The sequence below is a fragment of the Cannabis sativa genome, chromosome 1, assembly GCF_029168945.1.
Source record: "Cannabis sativa cultivar Pink pepper isolate KNU-18-1 chromosome 1, ASM2916894v1, whole genome shotgun sequence".
In the NCBI taxonomy this organism is placed as follows: Eukaryota; Viridiplantae; Streptophyta; class Magnoliopsida; order Rosales; family Cannabaceae; genus Cannabis; species Cannabis sativa.
Genome location: NC_083601.1, coordinates 40525448 through 40552400, shown reverse-complemented (window position 1 = coordinate 40552400; position 26953 = coordinate 40525448). Strand labels below are relative to the sequence as shown.

The window sequence follows — 26953 nt, the reverse complement described above, 5'->3', positions numbered from 1 at the left end:
GTTGATTTCAGCAAGCAATCTCAGAGAGAAAAAAAGTGAGAGTTCAGATACAGAGTGGAGAGATCAACTGCAAAATTGGAGGCATACTTCTCAGGGTTTTCAGCATTCTACTCTTCTTCTCTTCTCTATTTTCATCTTTTTTCTTAAAGTTAATATGTGTAATTGTGCTTCAATGAACATGAGTAGCTAAACACTTTATTAGGGTTAGATGGATATTGTTTAACATTGTTTATGGTTTTAATATGATTTATTTTCCCCCTAATTTCTATGTATTCTATTTTATTTGTGCTTAATTACTTTTAATTGCCTGATCACCAATTATCTGTCTATGAGTTTGATGCGAGATCTGAGAAGTGAGTGTCAAATATGCTATAGTAGAATAGAACTGAATTTCGATATAGGACGAGAGTACCTATATGGTTTAGATAGCTTATAGGGTTTCTGTGTTTAATGCCTGTTGCATGTTAAATTTATCACGAGAGTAGAAAGTTTACATGTAATTGAGGTTTATATATCTGAGAAGACTATAAATTACCTTAGTATACCTGCTATTGCATAGGAATTAATATTAGGAAAATAATCATATTAGGCCATATTCAATAAAAACAATTGAAATCGACACCCTAGTTTATTAACTATCAATTTTCTCGAATTGTTGCTTCCAACTATTTTTCTTATACTTCATTGTTTTTTTTTTTTTCTATCTTTTATTTAATCAAATAGAAGTAAAAATTTAATTTTAACGTACTTAACTACACTCCCTGTGGGATCGACCTCACTCCTAGTGAGTCTACTACTTGAAACGATACGTACACTTGCGTGTGCAAAAATATCGCAACAGGTTTCTGGGTTTATAGTAAACTGTAACTGTTTTTCCATGTAGAAATGGCTAAACGTGGTTTAAACAATACCAACCCCACCAATACTTCTCCAAATCCTGCCAAACTTTCGAGAACAGTACAATGTCATGATTAGAACATAACCCACCATTCAATTATCCCAAAAACATGAAAATTAAAAAAAAAAAAAAATATCATTAGAGCTCAAGCTTAAGTTCCATGAACTCAAATTTAAATTTTCAACCAATAGCACAAGCATAAAAACAACTTACTAATTGATAATTAGAGCTTAAAAACATGCTCTAACACTAATCTAATCATATAGAACCAGTTCATGGAAAATTCAAACTTAAAACTTGATTTCCTTCAAAATTTCATAGAGGAAGGAAAGTTTGAGCTAAGCTTATCTTGATTTATCTTCAATTAGCTCTATCTTTGAACAAAATCTCCTAGCTGAAAAGAGGTAGAACTCTGGTTGAAAATAGGGTTTTTCTCTTAGTTTTCTAGGCTTTTTCGAGAGAGATAAAAAAGGAAAAGTTGATGATGGTGATAATAGGTTTTATTTATTTATCTATTTTTTCATAATGAAGATAATAGTAAAATCCTTTTCCTATTCAAGTTTACTCCAACCCAAGTTACACTAGAAAATCATTAAAAGACAAACAAACTAAGTAAGACTTATGTAGAAAGACCATTACACCCTTAACTTAGCTCTTAAGTTATCTCTAAGGTTAGGGGTAAATTAGTCTTAACTAATTACTGAAATACCTCGATAATACAAATATTACTAAAACATTTCGGCATATCTAAAACTCACTCTTTTATTGTCATGACATCCTTGGCATCGAGTTTCCACATACCCCGAACTTGAAATTTTTTTATTTATAAATAGCATATACAATACTCCTATATTATAATAAAATCTCTATCATTAATAAATTCCGCTAATTTATTCATTCATATAATAATCCATAATTAATATATATTTACTTAGTAAGATTATACTCTTAATCATTATGCTTTAAATACTTAAATTATTCTATATAAAATAAAATATGTTTAATTAAATATAAATACATTTTTGAAATATTACACGAGGACTAAAAAGTATTTCTATGTTGTGACTAAAAAGTCCGTGGCTAAAAGTATTAGTTACAAAAATTACAAATTGTTGTGGCTAAATGTGTTTTTAGTCACAATACTTGTTGTGACTAAAATTAAATTAGTGACAACTTGTGTCTAAGTACTATGTTTTAATCACAAGTAACTTTTTGTTGTGATTAAAAGTCACATTTAGTCACAAAAAATTTATGTTGTGACTAAAAAATTGTCACTAAAAGTAGCTATTTTTTGTAGTGACGCGTGTAAATTGGTTATGAACTCCACATGCTCCAAATGTGTAGGTTGATTATGAGGCTGTCAAATAAGTGATTATGATAGCATTAGTATGTAAGTTGGATTAGATTTGTTTTATAATTATCATATTTTGATTATTTTGATTATGCGATGGTGCAAATTAAGTTTGACTTTATATTATTTAGTATATATGTTAGATTTGTGTTTTATCAATAATGAGAAATAGATTTTAAATTGTGTTTATTTTATTTTTTTCACTAAGTTATATTTTATTTTATTTTTTAAATAAAATTTACTCTTAATAATAGCTAAAAGTATTGGAAAGATTTGAGATCCAATAGACAACCAATTAATACATTAAATTTAGAACCGATTCAATTTATTCATTGGATCAGATCAATTGAGTTAATTCGATTGGATGGATCAGTTCATAAAATCCAACATCCATTAAATAATAGGATTAATTTCATAAATCACAAAAATAATAATAAAAAAATTACACAAATACAATTGTACAAAATTTTAAATATTTTTACGATTTTAATTTATATAAAAAATATAATCTTTTAATGAATGTTGGTGTAAAGTTTTGAAGTTATACAAATTATCTCATTTACCAAAAAAAAAAATACGGTTTTTGTTATTTTTTGTTGTGATTTTGATGTTATTTTTCTGATATTGTAATGTAGTTTTCATGTTATTTTCGTGTTCTTTAGATGTTATTTTTCTATTATTTTTATGTAGTTTTTCCGTTTTCGTGTAATTTTGTTAGAACACCGTAAAAATATTAAAAAAAATCTTTAAATATAAAAATGTATTTTTTTTAAAAAAAATAGTGCTGTAGGCAATTATTCTAAATTTAAATATATATTTCAATGAAAATAATAATACATACATATAAATACGATTACAATTAGAAAAACTTATATTATTAAAATTAAAAAATATAGTAATATCAATACAATTGCATATATGAAATGATATATTAACAAATTAAATATATATGTTGATTTAAAAAGGAATTAGAAAGGGGGAATGTAACAAACAACCTGAATTAGGTTTTCGGGGTGGGTTAATATACGAGGGTAAGATATAAGAGTGTGGATATAAACACACATATAATTAAATATATTATATATATATATATAAAATCCAACTGTAATATAAGATGAGGTAGTTGAAATTATTAGCTAGGTGAACAAAAATACAAAATGCAATCCCAGCATCGGCTGTGTACAAATCTCATATAAAAACATATCAATGAAATAGTAACATGCATATTGTTATAGTGCTCCATAAATATAGGTAATAATGGAATAATTTACGATTACATATAGAGGATCATAGCTTTCAAATAAAAAAACAAAAAGATAATAAAGGATCGTAGAGAACAGCATGGACCAGTTTTTTGGATTATCATTGAATCTCCTATTTTTACTGGGTCCCTCGTTATGATGATATGTTTTTCGTAAAATTTTGAGCAAAAAACATAGGATAAATAGGGAAATAAATTGTGAAAATAATACTAAAAAAAAATGATGTCTCATCGGTTCTAAAATCAGTTCATTTACAACGTATTAATTATTTTGATAATATATTTTTTTAAACTACACAAAATGTATATAATATTATTTATTGTGAGCAATGCAATCACATTATTAATACATGAGCAGATAAACACACATATTTTTTTTATATATAAATGATCACTAAACATAACATTTATTCTAATTACCAAAACTCTTATTATATGATTATGTCTTAATAGCTACTAAGTATAATATGAACACTTAAATTACACACACATTAACCCATAAATAATATAAGACAAACACACCCAAATTTTATTTTAGATAGAATAGAAAAGTTATTAAAACTACTCTTTGCTCAAAGATAATTGTGAGAGAATGAGTCAATAATTGAATGCGGCACACTCTCTGATATGATAATAATAATAAAGAAATTGAATTAATGGTGCACACTCTCTTTGAGAAGAGAAATGTGAGAGGAGTGTGCACCACACGTTTTCGTGCACCCTTTGGATCTCCACTTGTTTATTTCTTTGTTTTTGTTTTTGGCTGGATATCCACTACACTACTTGTTCACTTGTTTCTTTCAACTTTCACAACTCTCACTATCCTTTCTTCCTCTTAATTCTTAAATTCGGTCCTTTCATTTTCACAAACATACCCATCATAAACATTTCATTTTATCCACTTCACTATTAGGCTACGTATATACCACATTAATTAATATGATCAATGAATAGGAACAACAGGATTGATGAAAGTCAATTGACAATATATTCACCTTTTTCAAATCTAATATGATATTAGTAAGAAAAACATATAATAAACAAATAAAAAAGGATTACTTTTTAATTGTCTATTATAATTTACAATATATACATTTATGTAAGTACATTAATTTATCCAAGTTCAAATAATCATTAATGTAATATTTATATATTCAAATGGAATATGTTTATTTAATACCTTTTGTTTTTTTTTTTTTTTGGAAATATACATTTGGTATTTTGTATTTTTAATAATATTTATTTAGTATTTAATATTTTATATTTTAAAAATTATACATATTTAGTATCTTAAAGTAAGATTTAATTAATATAAATTTATCAATTTAATCAAAAGACACTACAATTTTTTTTTTTTTACTCGTAATAAAATTTATAACTAAAAGTGAAAAAATTGTGACTAATCATAAATCAATTTTTCTACATTTGTGACTAAAAAAATTGCAGCTAAATAGATATTAGTTACAAAAATGACAATTTATTGTCACTAAATATATTTTTAATCACAATACATATTGTAAATAAAACTAAATTAGTGACAACTTGTATTTAAATACTATGTTTTAGTCACAAGTAATTTTTTGTTGTGATTAAAAAATCACATTTAATCACAAAAATTTTATGTTGTAATGATTAAAAAGTTGTCACTAAAGATATTTTTTTAGTATATAGTTTTCTGCTATATGTAATCAAATAATGAAATTTGAATTTAGAATTTATAAAATTAAAGATAATTTGATTGCATTAATAAAATTTTATGAAATAAATTTAATTTTAAGGTATCAAATATATGATTTTAAAATACAAAGTATTAAATTAATAAGCATTATATATTAAAAACACAAAGTACACAACTTATATATATTTAGATAAAATATACCATATATTAAATTTTATCTTTAATGTACATCAAAAGTTATTTTGAGGGTTTAGTTCTTCACTTTATTGATCATGACCTAGCCAGAAAAAAAAAAAAAAGCATTTCACGTCCAATTATCGTATTCAATTATTAACACAAATTACTATATATTAATGTCGAAATGATTGAATGAATAGATGGACGGATTTTCTCAAAAAAAAAAAAAAAATAGATGGACGGATTCACTGCTCGAATCTGATGAATTCATATGAAAATGTTTTTCCAGCTCGATCGATCTTGTGACAAAGTATATATATGTACATATATAATATATGTTTATACATGTGTCGAAATGAAACGATTTATATATTGTATTTTTAACATGTGTTAAAAGATATATATATATAAATGTGCGAATAAAAAAAATTAATAGAGATGACACGGGATACAGCAGACAAAAACATTCAATTGAACACAAAAATCGACTTCATATATTTATATATATATTATAATTATATGATATGATATTCTATTATAAGTAATAAGATGGATATATTATTGAACTGTAATGTGCAGTACTCGACTGCGATCAATATAGATGCATGGCAATTACGAAGCCCGGTGTCATATTTTATATATATAATATATACAGCGACACATTTCTGCTCTTTTCATTATCACTAGTACTACCCTGATTTAGTTTCTAAACGTACTTTCTAATTATTATTCCAACATAACTTTGATTTAAAAATATATATACATTATTAGGGATATAATTATTGTACTTTCACGGATTGTAATTCGTGATGTACGGCTGCCGTCAGATGAAAGAATTATTTGATCTGACGGTTGAGATTGATCTAGGGGTAATTAGGGTTAAAAAGTAGAAACGTACCCTGACACTCATTTAATGTACCCTAAGATCCATCTAATGTACCATGAAATATATTCCGTGAAAGTACATCACGAGCCAAAATCATATCTCTACATTATTATTATTATATATATTTAGTTAAATGGGATTTAGAGTGAAAAACCACACAAAAGTTACTATTGAGATACCATAATTATCTATTTTTTGAAGTTGTATTACATATGATAAATAACAAGAATATATCATTTTGGTTTGTTGCCATTTACTATAGATTATCAAAAAAAGCTATTTACTTATTAGCTAAAACAAAATTAACTTAATTTTTGTCAAATTTTCAAGACAATTTTACTTTTGTAAATTGACATAATTATGTTCCTAAAACTAAAATTAGAAAAAAATATTAAACAAAGTGCTCTATGAGATATTTGAAAAAGAAAAGTTTTAATTTATAATGAGTTAATTAAAATTTTATTAAATGTGTAATACAAAAAGTATGAAATCATCTTAAATAAAATATATAATTAATAATTGACCATTTTTTTTGAGAAAAATTAATTGACCAATTAAACTTTACAGAAATAAAATAATAATTGACCAATTAAAAGAGAGAGAATTCCCTATCCAAGAGAGAGAATTAATAACAATTTGTTGACAACAATAAAAATGTAAGAAATCCCCATTATAAAATGGATCAAGATCGTCTGTCTAAATTTCCTGTCAATTTTTCTGTCCATCCAATCAAAAAATGCCACATCAATTAATGAATTGACAGCCACGTTAACTCCATTAACTCCATCCATGACATCAATTTACATAACGTTAAAATGTAATATGTATTACTGCGACCTATCACATTTCTCTAAACAAACTTCTATTTATTTCTTTTTTTTTTTATCGCTTTATATTTTTTACTTACTCTATAAGACAACCATCACTTTTATTTTTATTATTATTATTATTATTATTATTATAATTATTATATATAGTACAATATTAACAATTATATATAAAGCCAAAAAATATTAACAATTGTATATGAAACTAAATAATTAAATTTAATTAGTTTAATATATCATTATTAATATAATCATATAGTTTGTTATAAATTATTTAGTTTCATATATGATTATTAGTTTTCAAAAAGTGTATAAAAAACTAAAATAAAAAATAATTGATTTAATAAAAAATTTGATTAAAAAGCATCAAAAGAAAAACAATAATTATTTTTGTTCACAAAATTATTTTCAAAAAAATATATATCAAAGAAAAAAAATAATATTCAAAAAATATTCTTATAATAAACAAAGTTAACTTTAATTTTAAAATTAATTAAGCTACTAGGTTTTAAATACTATATTAAACTAATTTTGAAATTTTTTCATACAATAATAATAATTTGACAATTTAAGTAAGATTATTATATAGTTATGAATATTTACCAGGTGGTATATTTAGCTAATTTATTAATTTTTTTGATATGTTTCTTAAATCAATTATTTTTTTTTTTTAGTAATTTCTTTAAAAAAAATTAAAATTTAATAGTTGTATATGAAACTAAATTATTTACCAATAAACTAAATGATTATAATAATAATTGAGAGTATATTAATAATTATATATTAAACTATTAGTTTAGTATTTAATTTCATAAATGACGATATATTATAATTAAAAAAAAAAGTAATTATCTAATAGAGTAGATAAAGTTATTATATGTTTTATCTAAGAAAAAGTAAGCAATTATATGGTTATCACAAAAAAAGTAAATAATTATATTGTTATTGACAAAAAAAAAATTAAACAATTATTAAGTACAGATAAAGAAAAAAGAATGATATAAACAGTTCGTAAAAAAAAAAAAAATAGTTCAGTATAAAGAATGTACAGTGGGTCCCAGTAATTTAAACATTCTTTCTATAAAAAAAAAAAAAAGATAATATATTAATGAAGAATGTATAAAACGATGCCGTTTAAAAAAAATGTGTAAAAAGATGTGGCATGTGCGATTAAATAAAATTAACGGGGAATTGAAATGCTGTTAATTTATTAGTTGGTGTGGTATTTTTCTATTAGATGGACAGGAAAATGGACAGGATTCTTTGACAGGGGATCCGGCTCCTTATAAAATAGATGTCAATAATAATAATAACTGAGTTTCTTAAACATTAAAATATGACTGTGTCGGTGTTAATAAGATCCATAAAAAATATTTATTTAACAAATTTCTGATAAAAATATACATTTACATACCAAAAATAAAAGCTCAAAAATATCCAATATTATAATAGTTTTTCTTTTTTTTTTGAGCCAACAGCTAATTTAAATCTAAAACTCGTCCACCCGCGATTATTGTAATATCCGGATTTTTTTTTAAAGAATGTTATATACTATTGAAACAAAATCCAATTACACCACTTCTTTCCTATGAGATACTAAAAAAACAAAAAAAACTATGGTAATGGTGGGGCAAGGCAAATTAGTTCTATCTACCTGTTTTGGAAGTTCAACTTGGTGATGCATACCGCAAACATGAGGGCGAAAAAGGCACCGAAAGCAACCAAAATAGCCGCTGTGGGCCCCATAAAATTCGGGTCATACCCGAAATGATTTTCAACATACCATTTGACAGTCGGGTCGGGTGTGGTCCCTGCTACCTTTATAGTCTCTTCTATGTCCCCATATTGTGTCACAATCAATCCATATACTGTCCATGCCAAGGGGCAAATGTAGTAATACCATCTCCACCACTTGGGAATCATCTGAATTTTCATAACAATCCATTTATTGTCTAATTTTTAACTTGATTGAACCATATTATTCGTGTTTATATGAATATATATGATAATTAAAGACTTACTGATTTGGGAATGAAGAAGCCTGAAAATAAAGTGAAGAATGCATAAAATGCTGATGCAAAAATGGCGGCGACTTCGTGATTTGGTGTGATTGATACGGTCATCATTCCATAGTAGGTGAAGTAGAGAAAGGAGAAGAAAGAGATGAAGAAGAACCAGAGGAACTTTGGTAGTGACCATTGGAAGCTCACCATTGCATACACTATAACAGAATAATATGTAGTTTGAACAAATATGTATGGTATCTCAACAATCACCTGCATTCAACAAATGCTTACAGTTACATGTTATATTAATAAACTTTTCCTGCTACATCATTTTTTTTATTGGGGAGGGATGTTCTCACTGAAAGAGTGTTTGTTATGGGGGTTCGGGATCATGGCAGGAGAGGGTCGGCACTCGGCTAAGACGAGCCAGGCCTATGCCTCGGGTCAAGCCCCCTTCTCCCAAAAAAATTCTTATTAAAATATGTATAATTTTTATTTTTTTTTATAAATTTTAAAAATATCATATATTCTTATACACGAGGGCCTACGAATTAACTTTTTTTTTTTCTCTTAAGATCCATAAAATCTGTAAAATCAGTCCAATGATATAATTTAAGTGCATAATTTATGTTTGTGTAGGGTCCAACCTTAAGTTTATTTTGGAGGTATAAATGATCGTTTTAGTAGATTCTTTATCTGTTTTGATATTTAGAAAAAAAATTTAGTTTAATTTTTTTTATGATTAATAAATTGTAACTATTTAAGATCACTTGTAAATTTTTAAAAAATTTCGAATAATTTACAATGTTAAAAATAAGATTTAAATAGTTACTATAGTCGCGCGTCCAATAAAATAGGTATTTCTTAATTTTGTTATTGTAAATTATTCAGAATTTTTTGAAAATTTACACGTGATCTTAAATAACTATAACATACGCAATTATGAAAAAAATTAGACTAAAAAATTATCTTGATATTGAAATAGATAGAAAGTTTACGGAAACACTCCTTAAAAGAGTGTACTCTAGACTTAACCAAACTTTTACACCAAACATGAGTTGTTTCAGTTTTAATTTTACCCCAAAAAGAAAAACACAATTTTCCATTCGATTCCTGTTCCATTGCATAGCAACTTTAATGTTAGTAATCACTGACCTGGGCCAGGGCATAGGGGAGAGCTGAGTACATCCCAGCAGCTCTTTCTCGGTAGAAAACTGTTCTCTCAATAGCCACAACAGGTTGCACAGTTGAGCAATTATTGATCCCAACAAACAACACGGCTACATACATGGCTCCAATCATCATGGTCAAATCTGTCGTGTCCTCCCTGATTATGTAATTTCACCAAAGAAAATGAAAAAGCAAAAAAACTATGCTTGAGCTGTCATGAAATGAAACCAAAACTTTTGATGTATAAATAGGTTCTAATTAATCTGAGTTCTAACCTTTTGGTTCCAACTTGCCAGAAGATTGAACCAAGCACTAGAGCAGCAACAAAGGTGAAAAAGTATCGAACCAAATTATAGTTAGGGCTCCTCCAGTAAGTCCACCATTGCTTCCATAAGCAAGATTTGAACTGTCCCCATGTGGATTGGGAGTACTGAGTTGGGAAATGGAGATCTGTAGCTCCTTCACCTGGACAACTCAAGTTTTTGACTAGACTCTTGGTTTGCCTGCAAGTTTGGTTGATTAGTCATAACATTTTGTGCCAAGATTCATAATTTATTTTTCTATGTACTACTTACTGGTACAAAGATGATGACTTGAAGTGCTCAGCAAAATCAATACCAAGCCTAACTTCAGATGCTTCTGAGCTTACTTCAAGCATCCAGGCTGCTGGATTTTGTTTGTCTCTAATTTTAATCAGTCCTGGAATTTCCTGGAATAGATTAAATATATATGTAAGAAATGAAATTGGGTAGAAGAAATTTAAGAAAGTTAATGTGTGTATACTCACTTGAAAATATTCAACAACTTTTTGAGAGTTCTGGCCTAATGGACCTGAATAGATGACTTGTCCTCCTCTCTTCATAAGTAGAAGCTCATCAAAGGCTTCAAAGATATCAATGCTAGGCTGATGAATGGTGCAAACAACGGTTCTTCCTGTGTCCACAGTATTTCTCACTGTCCTCATTACAATGGCGGCTGCTCTAGCATCCAAGCCTGAAGTTGGCTCATCCATGAATATGATTGAAGGATTAGCTACAAGCTCCACTGCTATTGTTAGTCTCTTCCTCTGTTCAGTGGACAAACCAGTGATTCCTGGAAGCCCAACTATGGCATCCTTGAGATTGTTAAGTTCCACAAGTTCAATCACTTCTTCCACAAACGCCTAAAAAAAAGATATCCCAGTTAAGAGAAAATGTTGTATGAAGCTCTACTATTAATATATGGTCAAAGTTTCTACCATTTTTTGCTTGTCATTGACTTCTTGAGGAAGTCTTAGGAAGGCAGAGTAAATTAAGGACTCCTTGACTGTCACTTGTGGGGAATGAATATCAGTTTGTTCACAATAACCAGAAATTCTTGCAAAAGTTTCTTGTTTCTTAAGAAAGCCTGAGATTCTTATATCTCCTTCAATATATCCTCCAGTTTTTCTTCCAGCTAGAACATCCATGAGTGTTGTCTTCCCTGCTCCACTAACTCCCATAAAAGCAGTCAAGACTCCAGGCCTAAATGTTCCAGTGACTTCTCTCAACAACTGTAGCTTGTTCTCTGTCACACCATGTTCCTTCATTTCCTATAATGAAAAGAAAATTCATGTATATTACTTCTCATCTCCTAAAGTTGTTGTCAAACAACGAGTAGAAAATGATAGTAATGTATTGATGAGACTAGAGTCTTACTGGGGGCATATCCACATAGTAGTTTATGCTGTCAAATGACATTGATAATGGTTTAAATGGAAGAACCATTCCTCTTTTCCCATCTAGGAGTTGCATTTCTTCTGAAAGATTATCATATGACAATAATTTATTCACTTCATTTTAAGTTCATAATTTTTTCCCTAAAGGTTTATAGTATTTTTTTCTTACTCATTTGAGACTTCACTTGGTTAGCTTCCTTATTGGTATCATCTTCGGATATGATTGCCTGTGGTTTCCCAAAAGCTATTACCATAAAAAGATGAAAATTAGTAAAACATGCTCAAATTTATGTAAGAGAGAAAAAGAAAGAAAAAGAAAAATTGGTTTTAAGTCTTACCATTTAGGTACATAAGTGAAAAGGTAAACAAAACATTAAAGAGAATAGTGAACCCCAAAAGAGCAGCAACACCAATCCAATACCAATATTGTTCATGAGGGACATCAAAATTCTCTAGTACTTCTACACCCAACTTTGTAATGTTCCCTGGTGCCTGCATTTTTTAACCTTAAATTTCAGCTACCTTTATCTCAAAATCTATTATTATTTTTAGAAAAAATTATTTACCAGTTTATGCATCCATCTTGGAGAAAGCATCTCATTGATAGTTAAGGCTTTGAAACCGTAAGAAAGAGGTGAAAGCCAGTGTCCCCATGACCACCATACAGGAATTCGTCCTGTTCCATTACAAGAAAAACTACTATTACAAGAGCCTAAAGTAGGTTCTCATTAGCACAAATATGCATACTGGGTACTGATCAATTTCCTCAAAAGACTAACCTTTTGGAAGAATGAAACCCCCAAGTAAAAACAATATTAGCAGAGAAAGTGCACCCCCAGTGTGAGCAACAATCATGGTTCTGCACAATCCAGCCATAAGCCTAAATAGCCCAGCAGCCATTTGCTGTATCAGAAAAATTACCAATAGCTGCTTGGCAAACCTGAAAAAATAAAGACAATCTTGATAAAACATAATCATAGTTATCATTATTCATTTAAGGCCTATAACACATGAAACATAATCAATGCTTACCTGCTTGCTTCTGGTGCGTAGCCTATGGTGTAATATGTCACTGCTGTCCAAGCCAAAGACTCAAATATTGAGATAGGAACTCGAAGCAGGAAATTCGGTATGGTGAAGGCCCAAGCAGGATAGAAAAGGAGATCCCTCTGCTTGTAAAACACAGGCAGTCTCATGATGGCCATGGATAACTCAGCAAAACCATTGAACATGTTGACTATCATGGCGAATATGATTGCCCCGATGTATAGGGAGCCGTCTTCGTATGAAATATGTAGTGTAGACTTTAAGAACACTGTCGAGGCAATGATGGCAACAATGATGATTTGAACAGTTTTGAAGATGTAAACAGGCATAGTTCGCTTGATTAAGAGCCACTCCCTGTCCATGGAGACCTTGAGAAGCTGCATTTTGGAAATTGAATATTTTGAGAATGCTAGTGCAGCTTTATGGCTCTGTGACTTATTGTAGGGGACTAACAACTCATTCTCAAGCTGAAGACCAACATGGAATGCCTTAAATCTGTTTGCGAATTCTGTCACTGATATGTATCTATAAGGCTTGTCCATTTGTGACCAATATTGCTCTTGATCTTTCCTTGATGTAACCTGTTATACATGATGAAAGAGTTAGTTTCAGCTTAATGGGGTTTGATTCTTTTGAATTTTTGACCATTCTCACGTGTTATAGTTTACCTCTTGAAGGTAATCGGCAGTGCCTTTTCTTTCAGGGCATTTGAATCCACAACTCTCAAAGAACTCGAGAACGTGGTCTCTAGGGCCTTGATAGACGATCTGACCCTCAGACAAGAGAATGATGTCGTCGAAAAGATCAAACGTCTCAGGATCAGGCTGCAAGAGGGACATTAAAATGGTGGCCTCAGTGAGGTGGACAATCTGGTTCAAACACTTGACAATTTGAAATGTTGTGGAGCTATCTAAACCAGTTGAGATCTCATCCATGAACAGAGTTCTTGAAGGTCCAACAATCATCTCCCCTGTTTTTTTTTCAACATAATACCAAATGCCAATGGTTTTATTTTGAGTAAACTTTATTTAAAACTACAATATTATACGAGAAATTTGACATATACAAAATTGCTCCACTTGAACTGTTTAAAACATTAAAAATTCTTCAGAATTATTTAAATTGTTAGATTCAACGACTTCCGTCCAATCTTACCAACGGAAGGTTGTTGTCAAGAGACACGATTTAGTACACGTCAAAATTCAAGAGGTACGATTTAGTACACGTCAAAATTCAAGAAGTACGATTTGTTACATATCAAAGTTCGGAGGTACAATTTGGTACAAGAACAATCGTCACATTAACAAAATTGAATAAAATTAAACAAATATTCTAGCAATCTTAATAATTTGAAAGAATTTTTAACGTACTAAAAAATTAGGACAAGTAACCTGTTGTAACTCGTTTCCTTTGTCCACCCGAAATCCCTCTCTTCATTTCATCCCCAACCAATGTGTCCTTGCATATATCGAGTCCCAACAGCTATAGTTCATGCCAATAAATATATTATTAGTGTATATATTATACCAAAAAAATTAGCGGAGTGAGATTGTTACAGTCAACCTTTTATTCCAACTCATAAAATATATGGCCAAAGAAAAACTTGTTTTTAGCTTGATAAATTATTCAAAAAGAATTAAATTGCAATCAACACTCCTCAGGACATAATAATCTTCTAGCTATATGTCTTAAGTTTCTACTTAATTAGCATTTATTACCTTGAGAATGTAATCAGTTTTTAGACTGCTCTTGGCTCCCTCTACTGCTGTTGCCTGCAACATAATTGTATTTTTATTTAGTAACAAATAAATATATACGGTCTTGTTCTTGGTTTGGAAAAAAATAGTTACCTTCATGAAAAGATCTACTTCTGCATCTGGCAAGAGTCCAGTATTTTTCTCTTTCCTAGTAAGCTCACTTAACAAATCTACAATTAAAATATGATACGTTAAGAGTTTGTTACTTTGTTTTTTATCGTTTTTAGCCAACTGAAACATATATAACTTGTACGACTGAAGTAATTGAGTATCATACCAAAGCGATGACCGATTCCTTGGAATCTTGCTGAGTAATCAAGAGTTTCTTTGACAGTTAGATCTCCTAGATGAACATCATTTTGGCTAATGTATGCCGAAGTTTTCCTAGCCACAAACTCATCAACCCTATAACCATTGTAACTCACTTGTCCTTGAACCTAACAATTATTAACAAGAATTTGTTCAATTATTAATTCTTGAATTTTAAAAGAGTTGATAGTACTCAAATAATTAAACTCACTTGAAGATTTGAGTCTAACTTTCCTGCTAGAGCCAACAAAAGGGTGGTCTTCCCTGATGATGGAGGACCTAACAAAAGGGTCATTCTGCAACATATGGTGATTAGTAATACACCCTTAGATTATATTAATTAATTTTTGATCAGGTTAATTTTTTACCTGGATGGCTTTATGATCCCAGAAACATTTCTGAGTATTGTAAGGTTTGTTGTCTTAGCCAATGTGATGCCACACAAACCAAGAGCTGATTCAGCAATATTTCTTGAAGCATTTAGAAGAGTGGGAAGGGCTCTATGGCCAACATAACAATTTGCTTCTATTCTTAATTGTTCGAATCGTACTTCAACCTTTGGAATTTGAATTTGAACCCTGCGCCATGCAGAGTACTGCAATGATAAATATTACAACAACTACAATAATAGGACCCATCTTAATTAATTATTGACATAATTATTTGGAACTAGAAAAATGCCTGTAATTAATAAAATGGTGTACCTTTCAATGCGTTGTCTCAATTTTTTCAAGAATCTCTCATTATCTTCATCGAGGACCTTGAAAGTGGTGTCCATGAACTTTTGTCTGTCGTTTGGATTAAGCTTCCGGACATCAACTTCTTTCTGGACTACGTTGTTGGTCGCATGATGAAGATCATTATTATCGTTTTGGACAACAGAAGCCAATATACTTGTTCTCAAGCGATTATAGGTGGGAAGCTTTTCAATGGCTGCCCATCTTAGAGCTTCTTCGTCTTCATTATCTTGTCTTCTTGACCCCGAAGAAGAGTTTTGAAACAAGTTCTCAATATCCATATCTATCTTCTTCTTCCTTCCAAAAATGATTTTACTCTGCTTTCTTTGAAACTCTGTGTTTCTTTAATGCCTTATAAATATTGTCGACACCAATCCATAAGTAAGATTTTACACATAATATACATACATTAATTTGTTTTATACATTTTGAGGTTAATTTTAACACATATACAGATATAACTAGTTATGAACATTTTGAGACGTTTATGATGAGGTAGAGTGATAAACTTAATGTACATGAGAGAAGAATACGTACGGGACATGCATTTTAATTACTTCCTTCAATAATAATCAATTCACTTTCACCGTCGAACTATTTTTAATTGAGAGAGCCTTTGCATGTATAAGTGGTTGAACATCTGCAAGCTAGTCGAACAGGTAAAAATGGCTATTATCCGAGCTGTATTGCTCTGCCTCTGATCAGTGCCGATATTTTTCTCCACAGAAATCGTGATTTCAAATGTATTATATCCCAAAGAATAGGTATACATACATTACGAGGAAAAGCTCGTTAAAGATCTTCACTTTTTTCGCACTTTTTTCACTATAAATATGGTCTTATAGGTTTAAAAAAAAAAGACAAAATAAATAAATAAATAAAATGTAACTCAAATCTATAATTATTGAATAAGATTATTAAGTGACGTAATTTATGATATCTTACCGAAAGTAAATAATAAATAATAATTTCAATATAATGTTAACAATTTGTTAGAAAAAATAAACTACTACAAATAGCGTAGTATGCCTTTACTTAAAAAAAAATGATCCACTTAATCAGACAGCCAATATGTAAACACAATGTAAAAGAGTGATTAAGGCTCTGAAGGAACGAGCCCTTTTAATATGCTAAGTCTCAAGATTGGAGCACAGAGTGCATATGGTCTGATTGCCAAATCATCATAGACTTGTTTAATTTGTTAGCTTAATTACTGAAATGTCAAGAGATTTTCAATATTGTTTGTTAGTTTATTGCTAGATGGAGTAAAGTTCTAGCTGACTCTATTGCATGCCAAATGGTCTAGATTGTCTAAGACCTCTGGCTCTTTTGTGTTAGGAGAGCTGCCAAATGGTCTAGAAATTTCTTAATTCCACTTGGCAGAAGAAAAAGAAGACAAAAAAAATGATCTAATTGCATGCATGAGCAAAGTATCAGTTGATTAAAAAAGCAATGTAATAAGTTCTTTATCAAAAAAAAAAAAAAAAAAAGAAATGACAATATTTTATGTAAAATACATAGAGCATTTTTTTTATTAATAATAAAACAACCAAGTAGATTCCTCAATAATTAAATATAAAAGACAGATTTTTATTTTCTAGATAATTCTTTTTATTTTATTATTAATAAAAGTATTATTAGTTGCAAATTACATATAAATTCAGATATTTATACTTTAATTAACACAGACATATATGTTCAGTGGCATAAACTTATAAATTTGGTTTAATGTTCTAAAATAATTGCACCAATCAATATTTCCAACGAAAAATGATCTTGGTTTACTTTTTTAACAAGAAAACTTATCGTTACAAGTTGGTATGAACATTTTGGGGGAACTGAACATATCAAGCTCAAACAGCATAACTAATTGTTTCAATTGAAGAGACTTAGCAAAAAATATTGTTACTATATTTTTATTGAAAAGAAGATGCATTACATTGTTACACTCTACACTTGGTACAGTATATATAAATCTCAAAACTCTCTTAACTACAATCACTATAATGATATAATCTAAAGACAAACAAATATGTGTATATACATAGATCGAAAAACTTCATCTGGTTTCCCAGAATAATGACAATTCAAGTTTTCAAGAAATGTCGATTTTTCAATCTACTTGTATATATGTGATATATTACATATAATATTTACAATAATTATATGGATAAAGAATGTTTGGGTTACTATTTCTATCTCATTTGGAAATTGAGTGTCTTGATGCAGTAAGCAAACATGAAAGCGAAGAAGGCTGTGAAGCCAACAAGAACAGCAGCAACTGGTCCCATAAAATCTGGGTTGTACCCAAAATGGTCTTCTATGTACCACTTGATGGTGGGTTTAGTTGTCATTCCAGGCACTATGATCGTGTCTTCAACATCACCATACTGAGACACAATCAATCCGTACACAGTCCATGCCATTGGGCAAATCCAATAATACCAAATCCACCACTTTGGAATTCTCTGTAAACAAATAAAAAATAAATAAATAACCAAGAACAAGATCAGTATAAATATACAGTCTAAATAAAATGGTGGTCTTGTCTTGATTACTTACCGGTCTTGGGATGAAGAAACCAGAGAAGAGGTTGAAGAGAGCATAGAAAGCAGCAGCGAAGATGGCGGCTACTTGGTGATTTGGAGTGATGGAAACGGTCATCATGCCGTAGTAGGTGAAATATAGGAAGGAGAAGAAATTGACGAAGAAGAACCAGAAGAATTTAGCTGCTGTCCATTCAAAGCTCACCATGGCATACACTATCAGAGTGTAGTAAGTCGTTTGAATAAGTACATATGGTATTTCAGCTAACATCTGCAACATCAATCAAAGCCATTGTATTGTTTAGAGACAAATAGATAAATTTATATGTTTTGATTTGATCAATTTGTGAAAGAACATAACATTATATGGTAAACTCACCTGTGCAAGAGCATAAGGTAATGCAGAGTACATTCCAGCAGCCCTTTCACGATAGAATACAGTTCTTTCAACGGCTACTATAGGTTGTACAGTTGAACAATTGTTAATTCCCACAAACAGAACGGAAGCATACATAGCACCAATAATCATCATCAGATCAGTCGAGCTCTCCCTGATCATATCATAAAAATGTATAAAATTAACATGTAAGCAATTTTTTTTTTTTATTTTGGTATCCACCACATATAGAAATTGAGAAATTTCGGGAAGAGGACAAACCTTTTAGTTCCAACCTTCCAGAAAATGGTTCCAAGCATGAGAGCACAAGCCAAGGTGAAAAAGTATCTAACAAGGTTATAATCAGGACTTCTCCAATATGTCCACCACTGCTTCCAAAGGCAGGATTTGAATTGTCCCCATGATGATTGAGAGTACTCAGTAGCAAAATAGAGATCTTTGGCACCCGGTGGTGGCGTGCTTAATTCCTTTACCAAGGACTTATTACGTCTGCACATAAGCTTACATGTCAGTTCAAAACCTTTAAAAATAAATTTGATGCAATTAGTATTTGTTTAGGAACTTACTGGTGCAAGGCTGAAGTTTTGTAGTACTCTGCAAAGTCCATCTTAAGGCGGACTTCAGCTGCAATTGAGCTCACTTCCAACATCCATGTTGCCGGGTTGTACTTGGGTGTGATCTTTTGCACTCCGGGAATTTCCTGCAAAAAGAAAATTTGTATTAGAAAACACATAAAAAAGAAAGGGGTGGAAGAAAATTATATTTGGATGAAAGTAGCAATTACCTCAAAGTACTCAATGATCTTGTGGGAATTGCGACCCAAGGGTCCATAATATATCACTTGTCCTCCTCTCTTCATCAATAGTAGCTGGTACAGGTGCACAATAGAACTCAGTAAGTCGAGTAATATGAGAGAGAGAGAGAGAGAGAGAGAGAGAGAGAGAGAGAGAGAGAGAGAGAGAGAGAGAGAGAGAGAGAGAGGGAGAGGGAGAGGGAGAGGGAGAGCGAGAGGGAGAGGGAGAGAGTGAGAGGGGTTATTACCTCATCAAAGGCTTCAAAGATATCAATGCTGGGCTGATGAATTGTGCAGACAACTGTTCTTCCAGTGTCAACAGTGTTTCTAACAGCCCTCATAACAATAGCAGCTGCTCTTGCATCGAGACCTGATGTTGGTTCATCCATAAAAATGATTGAAGGATTAGCAACAAGCTCCACTGCAATAGTCAATCTCTTTCTCTGTTCAGTTGACAATCCTGTGATTCCGGGAAGTCCCACTATGGCATCCTTTAGATTATCTAGCTCTACTAATTCCATCACTTCGTCCACAAAAATCTACAAAAGGAAAAATTGGCACTTTTAGTATCAAATCTCAATTTTTTTCTTTGTTTGGTGCAGAAAAGGAAAACAAACAGATACTTACCATCTTTTCTTCCTTGCTGACTTCCTTAGGGAGTCTGAGGAATGCAGAGTAAATCAAGGATTCTTTAATTGTGACTTGTGGTGAGTGGATGTCATTTTGTTCACAATAACCAGAAATTCTTGCAAAGGTTTCTTGTTTCTTGGGGAACCCGGAAATTCTAATATCACCTTCAATGTAACCACCTGTCTTTCTTCCTGCTAAAACATCCATCAAAGTTGTCTTTCCAGCTCCACTGACTCCCATTAGTGCAGTCAGTACGCCAGGCCTAAATGCACCTGTTACTTCACGAAGGAGCTGTAACCTGTCCTCTGTTACTCCTTGTTCCCTCATTTCCTGTTGTTAAAACCATTCAAATGATTAAACAAGATAAGCTAATATTGAGGTGCTTAATTAGGACAGCTGCAATGCTCGAGTGATAAGCACAAAAAAGGATAATTAGGAAAAGGATTCTTACTGGGGGCATGTCTACAAAGTAGTTCACACAGTCAAATGACATTGCAAGAGGAGTGAATGGCAGCACCATTCCTCTTTTGGGGGCAACTCCATTAGCCTCTTCAAGGTTAGAATCACCATTTCTGCTTAGTCCATTGGGATTAGATCGACTGGCCATTCGCCGGATAGCCATTTCTCCTAAAATATTTTGTAAAGCCACTTTAGAATACTACATAAATGTAGCATACGAAATATTGAATCTTTTTGTAAGTTTTTTCCTTACTTGTGTTATTTCCATCTGCAGTTGACAGTGATCTATTCATTGACTCCTTGTTAGACTTGGGTCTTCGAAGTCTTGGCTCTTCCTTCGATTCTTCTTGGTCTCCTTCCATTTCTTGAGCGGTTTCCTCAGATATTATGGCTTGTGGCTTGTTAAGTGCTGATATTAGAAAACAAAACATGAAAAACTATTCTCAACACAAAGAAACACAATACATAAAAAAGTATTACTTAGTTTGATACCAAACATTTGACAAAGAGTTGAAACTTACGACTTAGATACATAAGAGAGAACGTGAATAGGATGTTGAACAGAATTGCGAACCCCGCAAGAGCTCCAGTGCCGATCCAAAACCAGTTTTTATCGGGGAAGACATTAAAATTCTGAAGTACTTTCAACCCCAGTGCAGTAGAATTGTCTGCAGCCTGCATTGGAAATAATATGTTGTATCTTTTTAGAAATGGTAAAAGAGAGAAAGGGAAAAAAGTAAATAAAACAAGGAAAAAAAAGAACCAACAATTCCATGTTTGAAACATACCAGTTTGTTCATCCACCTTGGAGCAAGCATTTCATTCACGGTAATGGCATTGTAACCATAAGTTATAGGCGAAACCCAGTAACCCCAGACCCACCATTTTGGAATTTCATCTGTTAAATTAATAAGTTCTCATAAGCCACTGAACAATTTTTAAAAACAGAGAGTTTTATTTGCTTAGATGGGACAATAAAACTAACCTTTAGGAACAATGAAGCCTCCAAGCATGAAAATAAGAAGCAAACCAAGTGCCCCACCAGTGTTGGCTATTATCATAGTTCTGCAAACTCCAGCAATAAGCCTAAATAGCCCAGCAGCCATTTGTTGCGTGGCAAATATCAGCAATAGTTGCTTGAAAAACCTGCAAAAACGAAAACCCAATTGCGTTTTATGTACCAGAACATAAAATATAGTCTCCTTTGTGTATGCATTATTATTATATATATACAAAAACGAGTGAGGGTTAATACCTGCTAGCTTCAGGAGCGAACCCAATAGAGTAATAAGTCATGATTATCCAAACCAAGGATTCGAATACTGAAATGGGTATTTTAAGGACGGCTGTGGGAAGAGTGAAAGTCCATGCAGGGTGGAAAAGAAGGTCTCTTTGCTTGTAAAACACAGGGAGTCTAACAATGGTCATTGAGAGCTCAGAGAAGCCATTAAACATGTTATGTATCATGGAAAATAACAGAGCACCAATGAATACAGCTCCATCGTCTTCTCTTCCATTTCTGATCTTCATTGTGGGTTTCAAGAACACTGTGGCGGCAATGAACGCAACAATGACCATTTGAACAGATTTGAAGACATAAACGAAAGAGTTTCTCTTTATGAGCAGCCATTCCTTGTCGAAACAAGCTTTCAGAAGCTCCATTTTGGAGACTGAGTACTTTTCGAATACCAAGGCTGCTTTGTGACCTCGTTCCTTGTCGAACGGGACAGAGAGCTCGTTCTCCAGCCTCATGCCCACGTGGAACCGTTTGAACCTGCTGGCGAACTCAGAAACCGGTATGTACCGGTACGCCTTGTTTCGCTCTGACCAGTATTGCTCTTGGTCTTTCTTCGACGTCACCTACAACGGAAGAAAAGAGAAGAAAGTTAGCCCATTTTCCCAAATTAAGCCCAACAATAGAAAACGGGCCTGGGCCTGGTTGGGTTGGAATTGGGCCTTACCTCTTGTAAGAAATCAGCTGTTCCTTTCCTTTCTGGACAGCGGAAGCCACAGCTGGCAAAGAAGTCCAAAATGTGTTCTCGTGGGCCCTGGTAGACTATCTGGCCCTCTGACAAAAGAATGATGTCATCAAAAAGATCAAAGGTCTCTGGGGCGGGCTGGAGTAAGGACATCAACACGGTAGCTTCGGTGAGGTGTACGATCTGTTGAAGACACTTGACTATTTGGAATGTGGTGGAGCTGTCTAGACCCGTTGATATCTCATCCATGAATAGTGTTTTTGTAGGCCCCACTATCATTTCTCCTGTACATTGTTAATGCAAGCCTCATTTAATAAATCAAATAGTTAAAAATATTTATTTTTGTTGGAGTCAGCTCAGCAGCACCCACACACCAACTAGAGTTTAGAATCATTCCGGTGAAAATTAAGTTCAATCTGAATTTGTCAAACTCACCATTTAAAGCAATGTATTTAAAATTGAAAAAAAAATTCTCCTTTTATTTGTAGATATTGTTTTTGAGCATTGTTATTGGGTACCAGTAGTGCCTAGCACTCTTAAAACATGTCGCTTTACGATTGGTTAGCAATATTCTCTAAAAGTTATTATATTAAACTATATGAGATTCAATATTAAATTAAACTAATAACAATATTGACACATAAAAATATGGTTAGCGGTGTATTTTAGCATTTCTCCTTGTTTTTATATGCTTTATTTTAACAATTGTCATAGTAGTGTGTTGTACTAAATTTGAATGGAAGACTTAATTTAAAGCAACTGAGTTGGTTGTTGGGAATGCGAAATATAAATCATTATTATTTTTGAAAAATGGACAACTTTTTATTTATCTTTTCTTACAGAAAGTGGGTGATTATCTAATATCTATTATGATCTATCAACGTAACCAAGCCGCGTTTGAATACGTAAGACATTTTTTGGTTTTGTTTTTGTTTTTTTTTGGAGAGAAATACGTAAGACATCTTAAAGACCTAGTAATAATTAAGTACAAAGAGCGAGTAACTTTTTAAGCCCTCACAAGAGAATAAGTCAAATTTAGGTAGATAAGGCCTGCATATATATATAAGAGATATTTCATACAAATGTTTTCGTATTGAAAATGAAAAAGTTAGGGATATTAACCTGTTGTCACTCGTTTCTTTTGGCCACCAGATATACCACGCTGCATATCATCACCAACAATAGTGTCTTTGCAAACATCAAGTCCTAAAATCTGTTCCACGTGTCAACATCATATCAGCCATCAATGATCCCAAAAAAAATTGCTTCGATAAATATTTTTTTTTTCTTTTTAAGTGTGTAAATAATATAGAATTCGACAACAAGGTTGTTGACCGACCACCAATAGTCAACAAAGATAGAAATAAAGAGTGGATATATATGGGATTTGGGCCCCACTCCGTGAATTAACAAACGTTGCAAAAATACAACAGTCAACAAAGTAGGCGAGGCTAGATAAGAAAATTGTGGTCATAAATATAGAAGTTGGGGAGTAATCTTCCTCTCCTTTGTCCCAGTTTTAAAAAAGTTGGTAACTAAAGTTTTTTGTTTTTATTTGAAAAATAAAATAATAAGAAGGCCTTTGTAATTGAACTTACTCTAAGAGTGTAATCAGTAATGAGACTGTTCTCAACTCCTTCCACAGCAGTTGCCTGAAAATTACAAGAAATATGGGATCAATATAAATATGCTTTCACCAATCAATCTAAGTTTTCGGTTAAATATTAAAAAAGAAGTTTAATAATGTAGTTAATTTTGGTTTTATACCTTCATGAAAAGGTCTAGTTCAGCCTCTGGAATAATTTTATGATCCTTTTCACGTCTAGCAAGCTCAGCAAGAAGGTCTACAACAATATAATAATAGTTAAATAAAAAATTAATTAATTGAAGTGTTCCACTTAGAATGTGATTACGACTTAATGAAGCCAAGTAATTACCATAACGAGTCCCAACTCCAAGGCATCTGGCCGAGAAATCTAAGGTTTCTTTGACAGTCATTTCACCCACATGAACATCATTTTGGCTAATGTAGGCAGAAGTCTTTTGTGGTACAAATTCCTTGAGCTTATAGCCATTGTAAGTGATCTCCCCTTTTACCTGTAGAACAATATTTTAATATTATTATTTGGAATAATGTGTTTAATTTTAAGATTTATAATATAAGTATATGGATGATATGACTAACCTTTAAGGTGGGGTCCAACTTTCCAGCTAAACCCAGCAACAGGGTTGTTTTCCCTGATGAAGGTGGCCCTAATAGAAGAGTCATCCTATATAAAAAGAAGAGGAAGAAAAATTAATAAACTTTGACAAAATCACTTACGTGAGTGAATTACTAATTTTGTTGTAATAATAAGTTCAATTAAGTAAATTTAACAATTTTTCTCTACTTGTGCAAGACTAAAAGTGACTTCTTTTGATTTTGATTTTTTTTTTTTGTCTTTATTGTTTTGACTTTTTTTTAAAGATAAAACCTACCTTGATGGTTTAACCATGCCAGAAGCATCTTTAAGTATTGTAAGCTTTGTTCTCTTGGCCACACCAATACCAAGTAAACCAATAGCTGATTCAGCAATATTTAAGGCAGCGTTTGGGAGAGTCGGAAGAGCTCTGCTGCCTATGTAGCAATCCGCTTCAACTGTCAAATGCTCGAACCTAACTTCAACTGTTGGTAATCTCACACCAACTCTGAAATAATCATTAAAAAAAATATTATTAATTTATTAGTCAACTTTTCAAGATTAACATAAGTGTAATTGAAGGAATGAATATTACATTTGCATAATTTTTTATGCTCTAAACTGCAATAAAATACCTTGTTTGAATGTTTTTGTTTGTCTAAAATTATGAAATGATTGCAAGTAAACAAATAAGAAAAGGAAAGTGTCAAAGATTAAATTATTATTATCATTTTATATTTGTAAATATACAAACTCAACCAAACCCTTATCATAAGTTTGTACACGCATTTCATCAACAAAACCACAAAATGAATTAATTCCAATTTTTTTTTTATATATGTATGTTTACTCAAACCACAAAAACGAAAATGGCTTGGTTTTGTTTGTTTCGTTCTGAGATTCCAATTTAGACATCCAAAACTATACTACCCTATGTATAGATATATTGATTACATATATGAAAATTATACTCATGACAAGTTCAATCATTTACTTTAATTTTTTAAATAAACGTGTGATGATCGTGAATATTAAAAAATAAAAATAAAGGAGAAAGAGAGAGAGCAAGTAGGACTTACTTTTCAATTCTGTCCCTAAACTTTCTCAAGAATTTTTCATTATCTTCTTCAGCGACCTTAAAAATCCTATCAATGAATGTCTGCCTGTCGTTCAAGTCAAGCTTTCGAACATCGACTTCTCTGTGGATGGGAACACGGTTGTTACCGTGGCCACCTTGATTGTCTACGAACGATTGCATTATGCTTGTCCGCAGGCGATTATAGGTGGGAAGCTTTTCAATGGCAGCCCATTTGAGTGCCTCTTCTTCTTCATCCATATGGAAATTTCTACGTGAATGGTTTCCCGAAGCAAACACGTCTTCCATGCTCCAATTGGCTCTGCTCATACTCCGGCTTATGCTTCTACTCAAACTCCCTCTTCTCTCTGGACCCTCCATTCTATTTTATCTTTTTAAAACACCTTTAATTCCCTTAACAAAATAATTCCAATCAATTTCAATATCAAATTAACTGAAAAGAAAGATGTAAAATCGGGAGAGAAATAATATGCTCTGTCTTTCTTGGGTTGGTCTCTGTTTCTTGAGAGATTTTCTTATTGACCAAACAAGATTGAGTTAATGAAATGGAAAAGCCACATACCTTAGTTGATTTTTTTCTTCGATGAAAAGGGTAGTTAAGTTGAGAATGAAATTGTGAGTTTTTTTTCTTCTCCAACAACTTAATTTTTAAGTTCTTGTATTTTTTTTCTCTCTCACTTTCTCTTCTGAGTTTGGTGAAGAGAGAGAAGTGGTGAGTAGTAGGATAGGAATTGTGTTATGAGGGAAACTTTGAGGCTTTATACATGAGTGAGATAGGAAAATGTATCCCGAAAGAAGTTTCACGTCAATGAATAAAAAAATATGTGTGTAAGGTGGTCATAATTACTTGAGCATTCAAATATGACTCCTTCTTCAACTTTTTCTAATTATATTTTTATAATTGTATAGTCACCCGTGGTGTTGGGTGAGATATATTTTATCACGAGACTATCACGTGCCGGGGTTTGGTGATTGATTCACATTCGCATTTATTGTCCAAGTACATACCATATATATGGTACGCTCTCATTACTGAAATACTGAGTTTAAGTGCAGAATAAAATGTCTTGTCT

The 26953-nt window shown here is 31.5% G+C and overlaps 2 protein-coding genes across 2 annotated transcripts; both read right to left on the bottom strand.

The window, feature by feature from the left end:
• Positions 1 to 8429: 8429 nt before the first annotated feature.
• Positions 8430 to 16624, bottom strand: LOC115707525 (ABC transporter G family member 36-like). The gene is made up of 21 exons (XM_061115383.1): positions 15768 to 16624; positions 15432 to 15641; positions 15275 to 15359; positions 15032 to 15191; positions 14848 to 14924; positions 14716 to 14769; positions 14389 to 14479; positions 13666 to 13967; positions 12983 to 13578; positions 12730 to 12890; positions 12517 to 12626; positions 12289 to 12442; positions 12120 to 12194; positions 11931 to 12031; positions 11492 to 11824; positions 11042 to 11416; positions 10830 to 10963; positions 10530 to 10757; positions 10240 to 10411; positions 9100 to 9354; positions 8430 to 9001 (listed from the first exon to the last, which is right to left on the bottom strand). The coding sequence occupies exons 1-21, from the start codon at positions 16079 to 16081 to the stop codon at positions 8729 to 8731; spliced, it is 4260 nt and encodes a 1419-aa protein (XP_060971366.1). The 5' UTR covers positions 16082 to 16624; the 3' UTR covers positions 8430 to 8728.
• Positions 16625 to 17689: 1065 nt separating this feature from the next.
• LOC115707524 (ABC transporter G family member 29) lies at positions 17690 to 26705 on the bottom strand. The gene is made up of 23 exons (XM_030635527.2): positions 26443 to 26705; positions 25864 to 26273; positions 25083 to 25292; positions 24790 to 24874; positions 24542 to 24701; positions 24372 to 24448; positions 24203 to 24256; positions 23727 to 23817; positions 22587 to 22888; positions 21881 to 22485; positions 21611 to 21771; positions 21414 to 21523; positions 21147 to 21300; positions 20879 to 21034; positions 20618 to 20793; positions 20164 to 20496; positions 19785 to 20075; positions 19528 to 19611; positions 19310 to 19443; positions 19005 to 19232; positions 18726 to 18897; positions 18363 to 18617; positions 17690 to 18268 (listed from the first exon to the last, which is right to left on the bottom strand). The coding sequence occupies exons 2-23, from the start codon at positions 26238 to 26240 to the stop codon at positions 17996 to 17998; spliced, it is 4488 nt and encodes a 1495-aa protein (XP_030491387.2). The 5' UTR covers positions 26241 to 26273; positions 26443 to 26705; the 3' UTR covers positions 17690 to 17995.
• Between the last annotated feature and the right edge of the window lie 248 nt (positions 26706 to 26953).

Bases quoted from the DNA above. Each gene is read 5' to 3' on its own strand.
- LOC115707525 (XM_061115383.1), bottom strand. From the start codon at position 16,081: ATGGATATTGAGAACTTGTTTCAAAACTCTTCTTCGGGGTCAAGAAGA. The intron at 14,770-14,847 runs GTAACTATTTTT...ATTATGTTGCAG, and splicing joins AAGTAGATCTTTTCATGAAG to GCAACAGCAGTAGAGGGAGC. The intron at 11,825-11,930 runs GTAAGACTCTAG...TTTTCATTATAG, and splicing joins ACTATGTGGATATGCCCCCA to GAAATGAAGGAACATGGTGT.
- LOC115707524 (XM_030635527.2), bottom strand. From the start codon at position 26,240: ATGGAGGGTCCAGAGAGAAGAGGGAGTTTGAGTAGAAGCATAAGCCGG. The intron at 25,293-25,863 runs GTAAGTCCTACT...TGATTATTTCAG, and splicing joins TTTAGGGACAGAATTGAAAA to AGTTGGTGTGAGATTACCAA. The intron at 24,702-24,789 runs GTTAGTCATATC...ATTGTTCTACAG, and splicing joins AGTTGGACCCCACCTTAAAG to GTAAAAGGGGAGATCACTTA.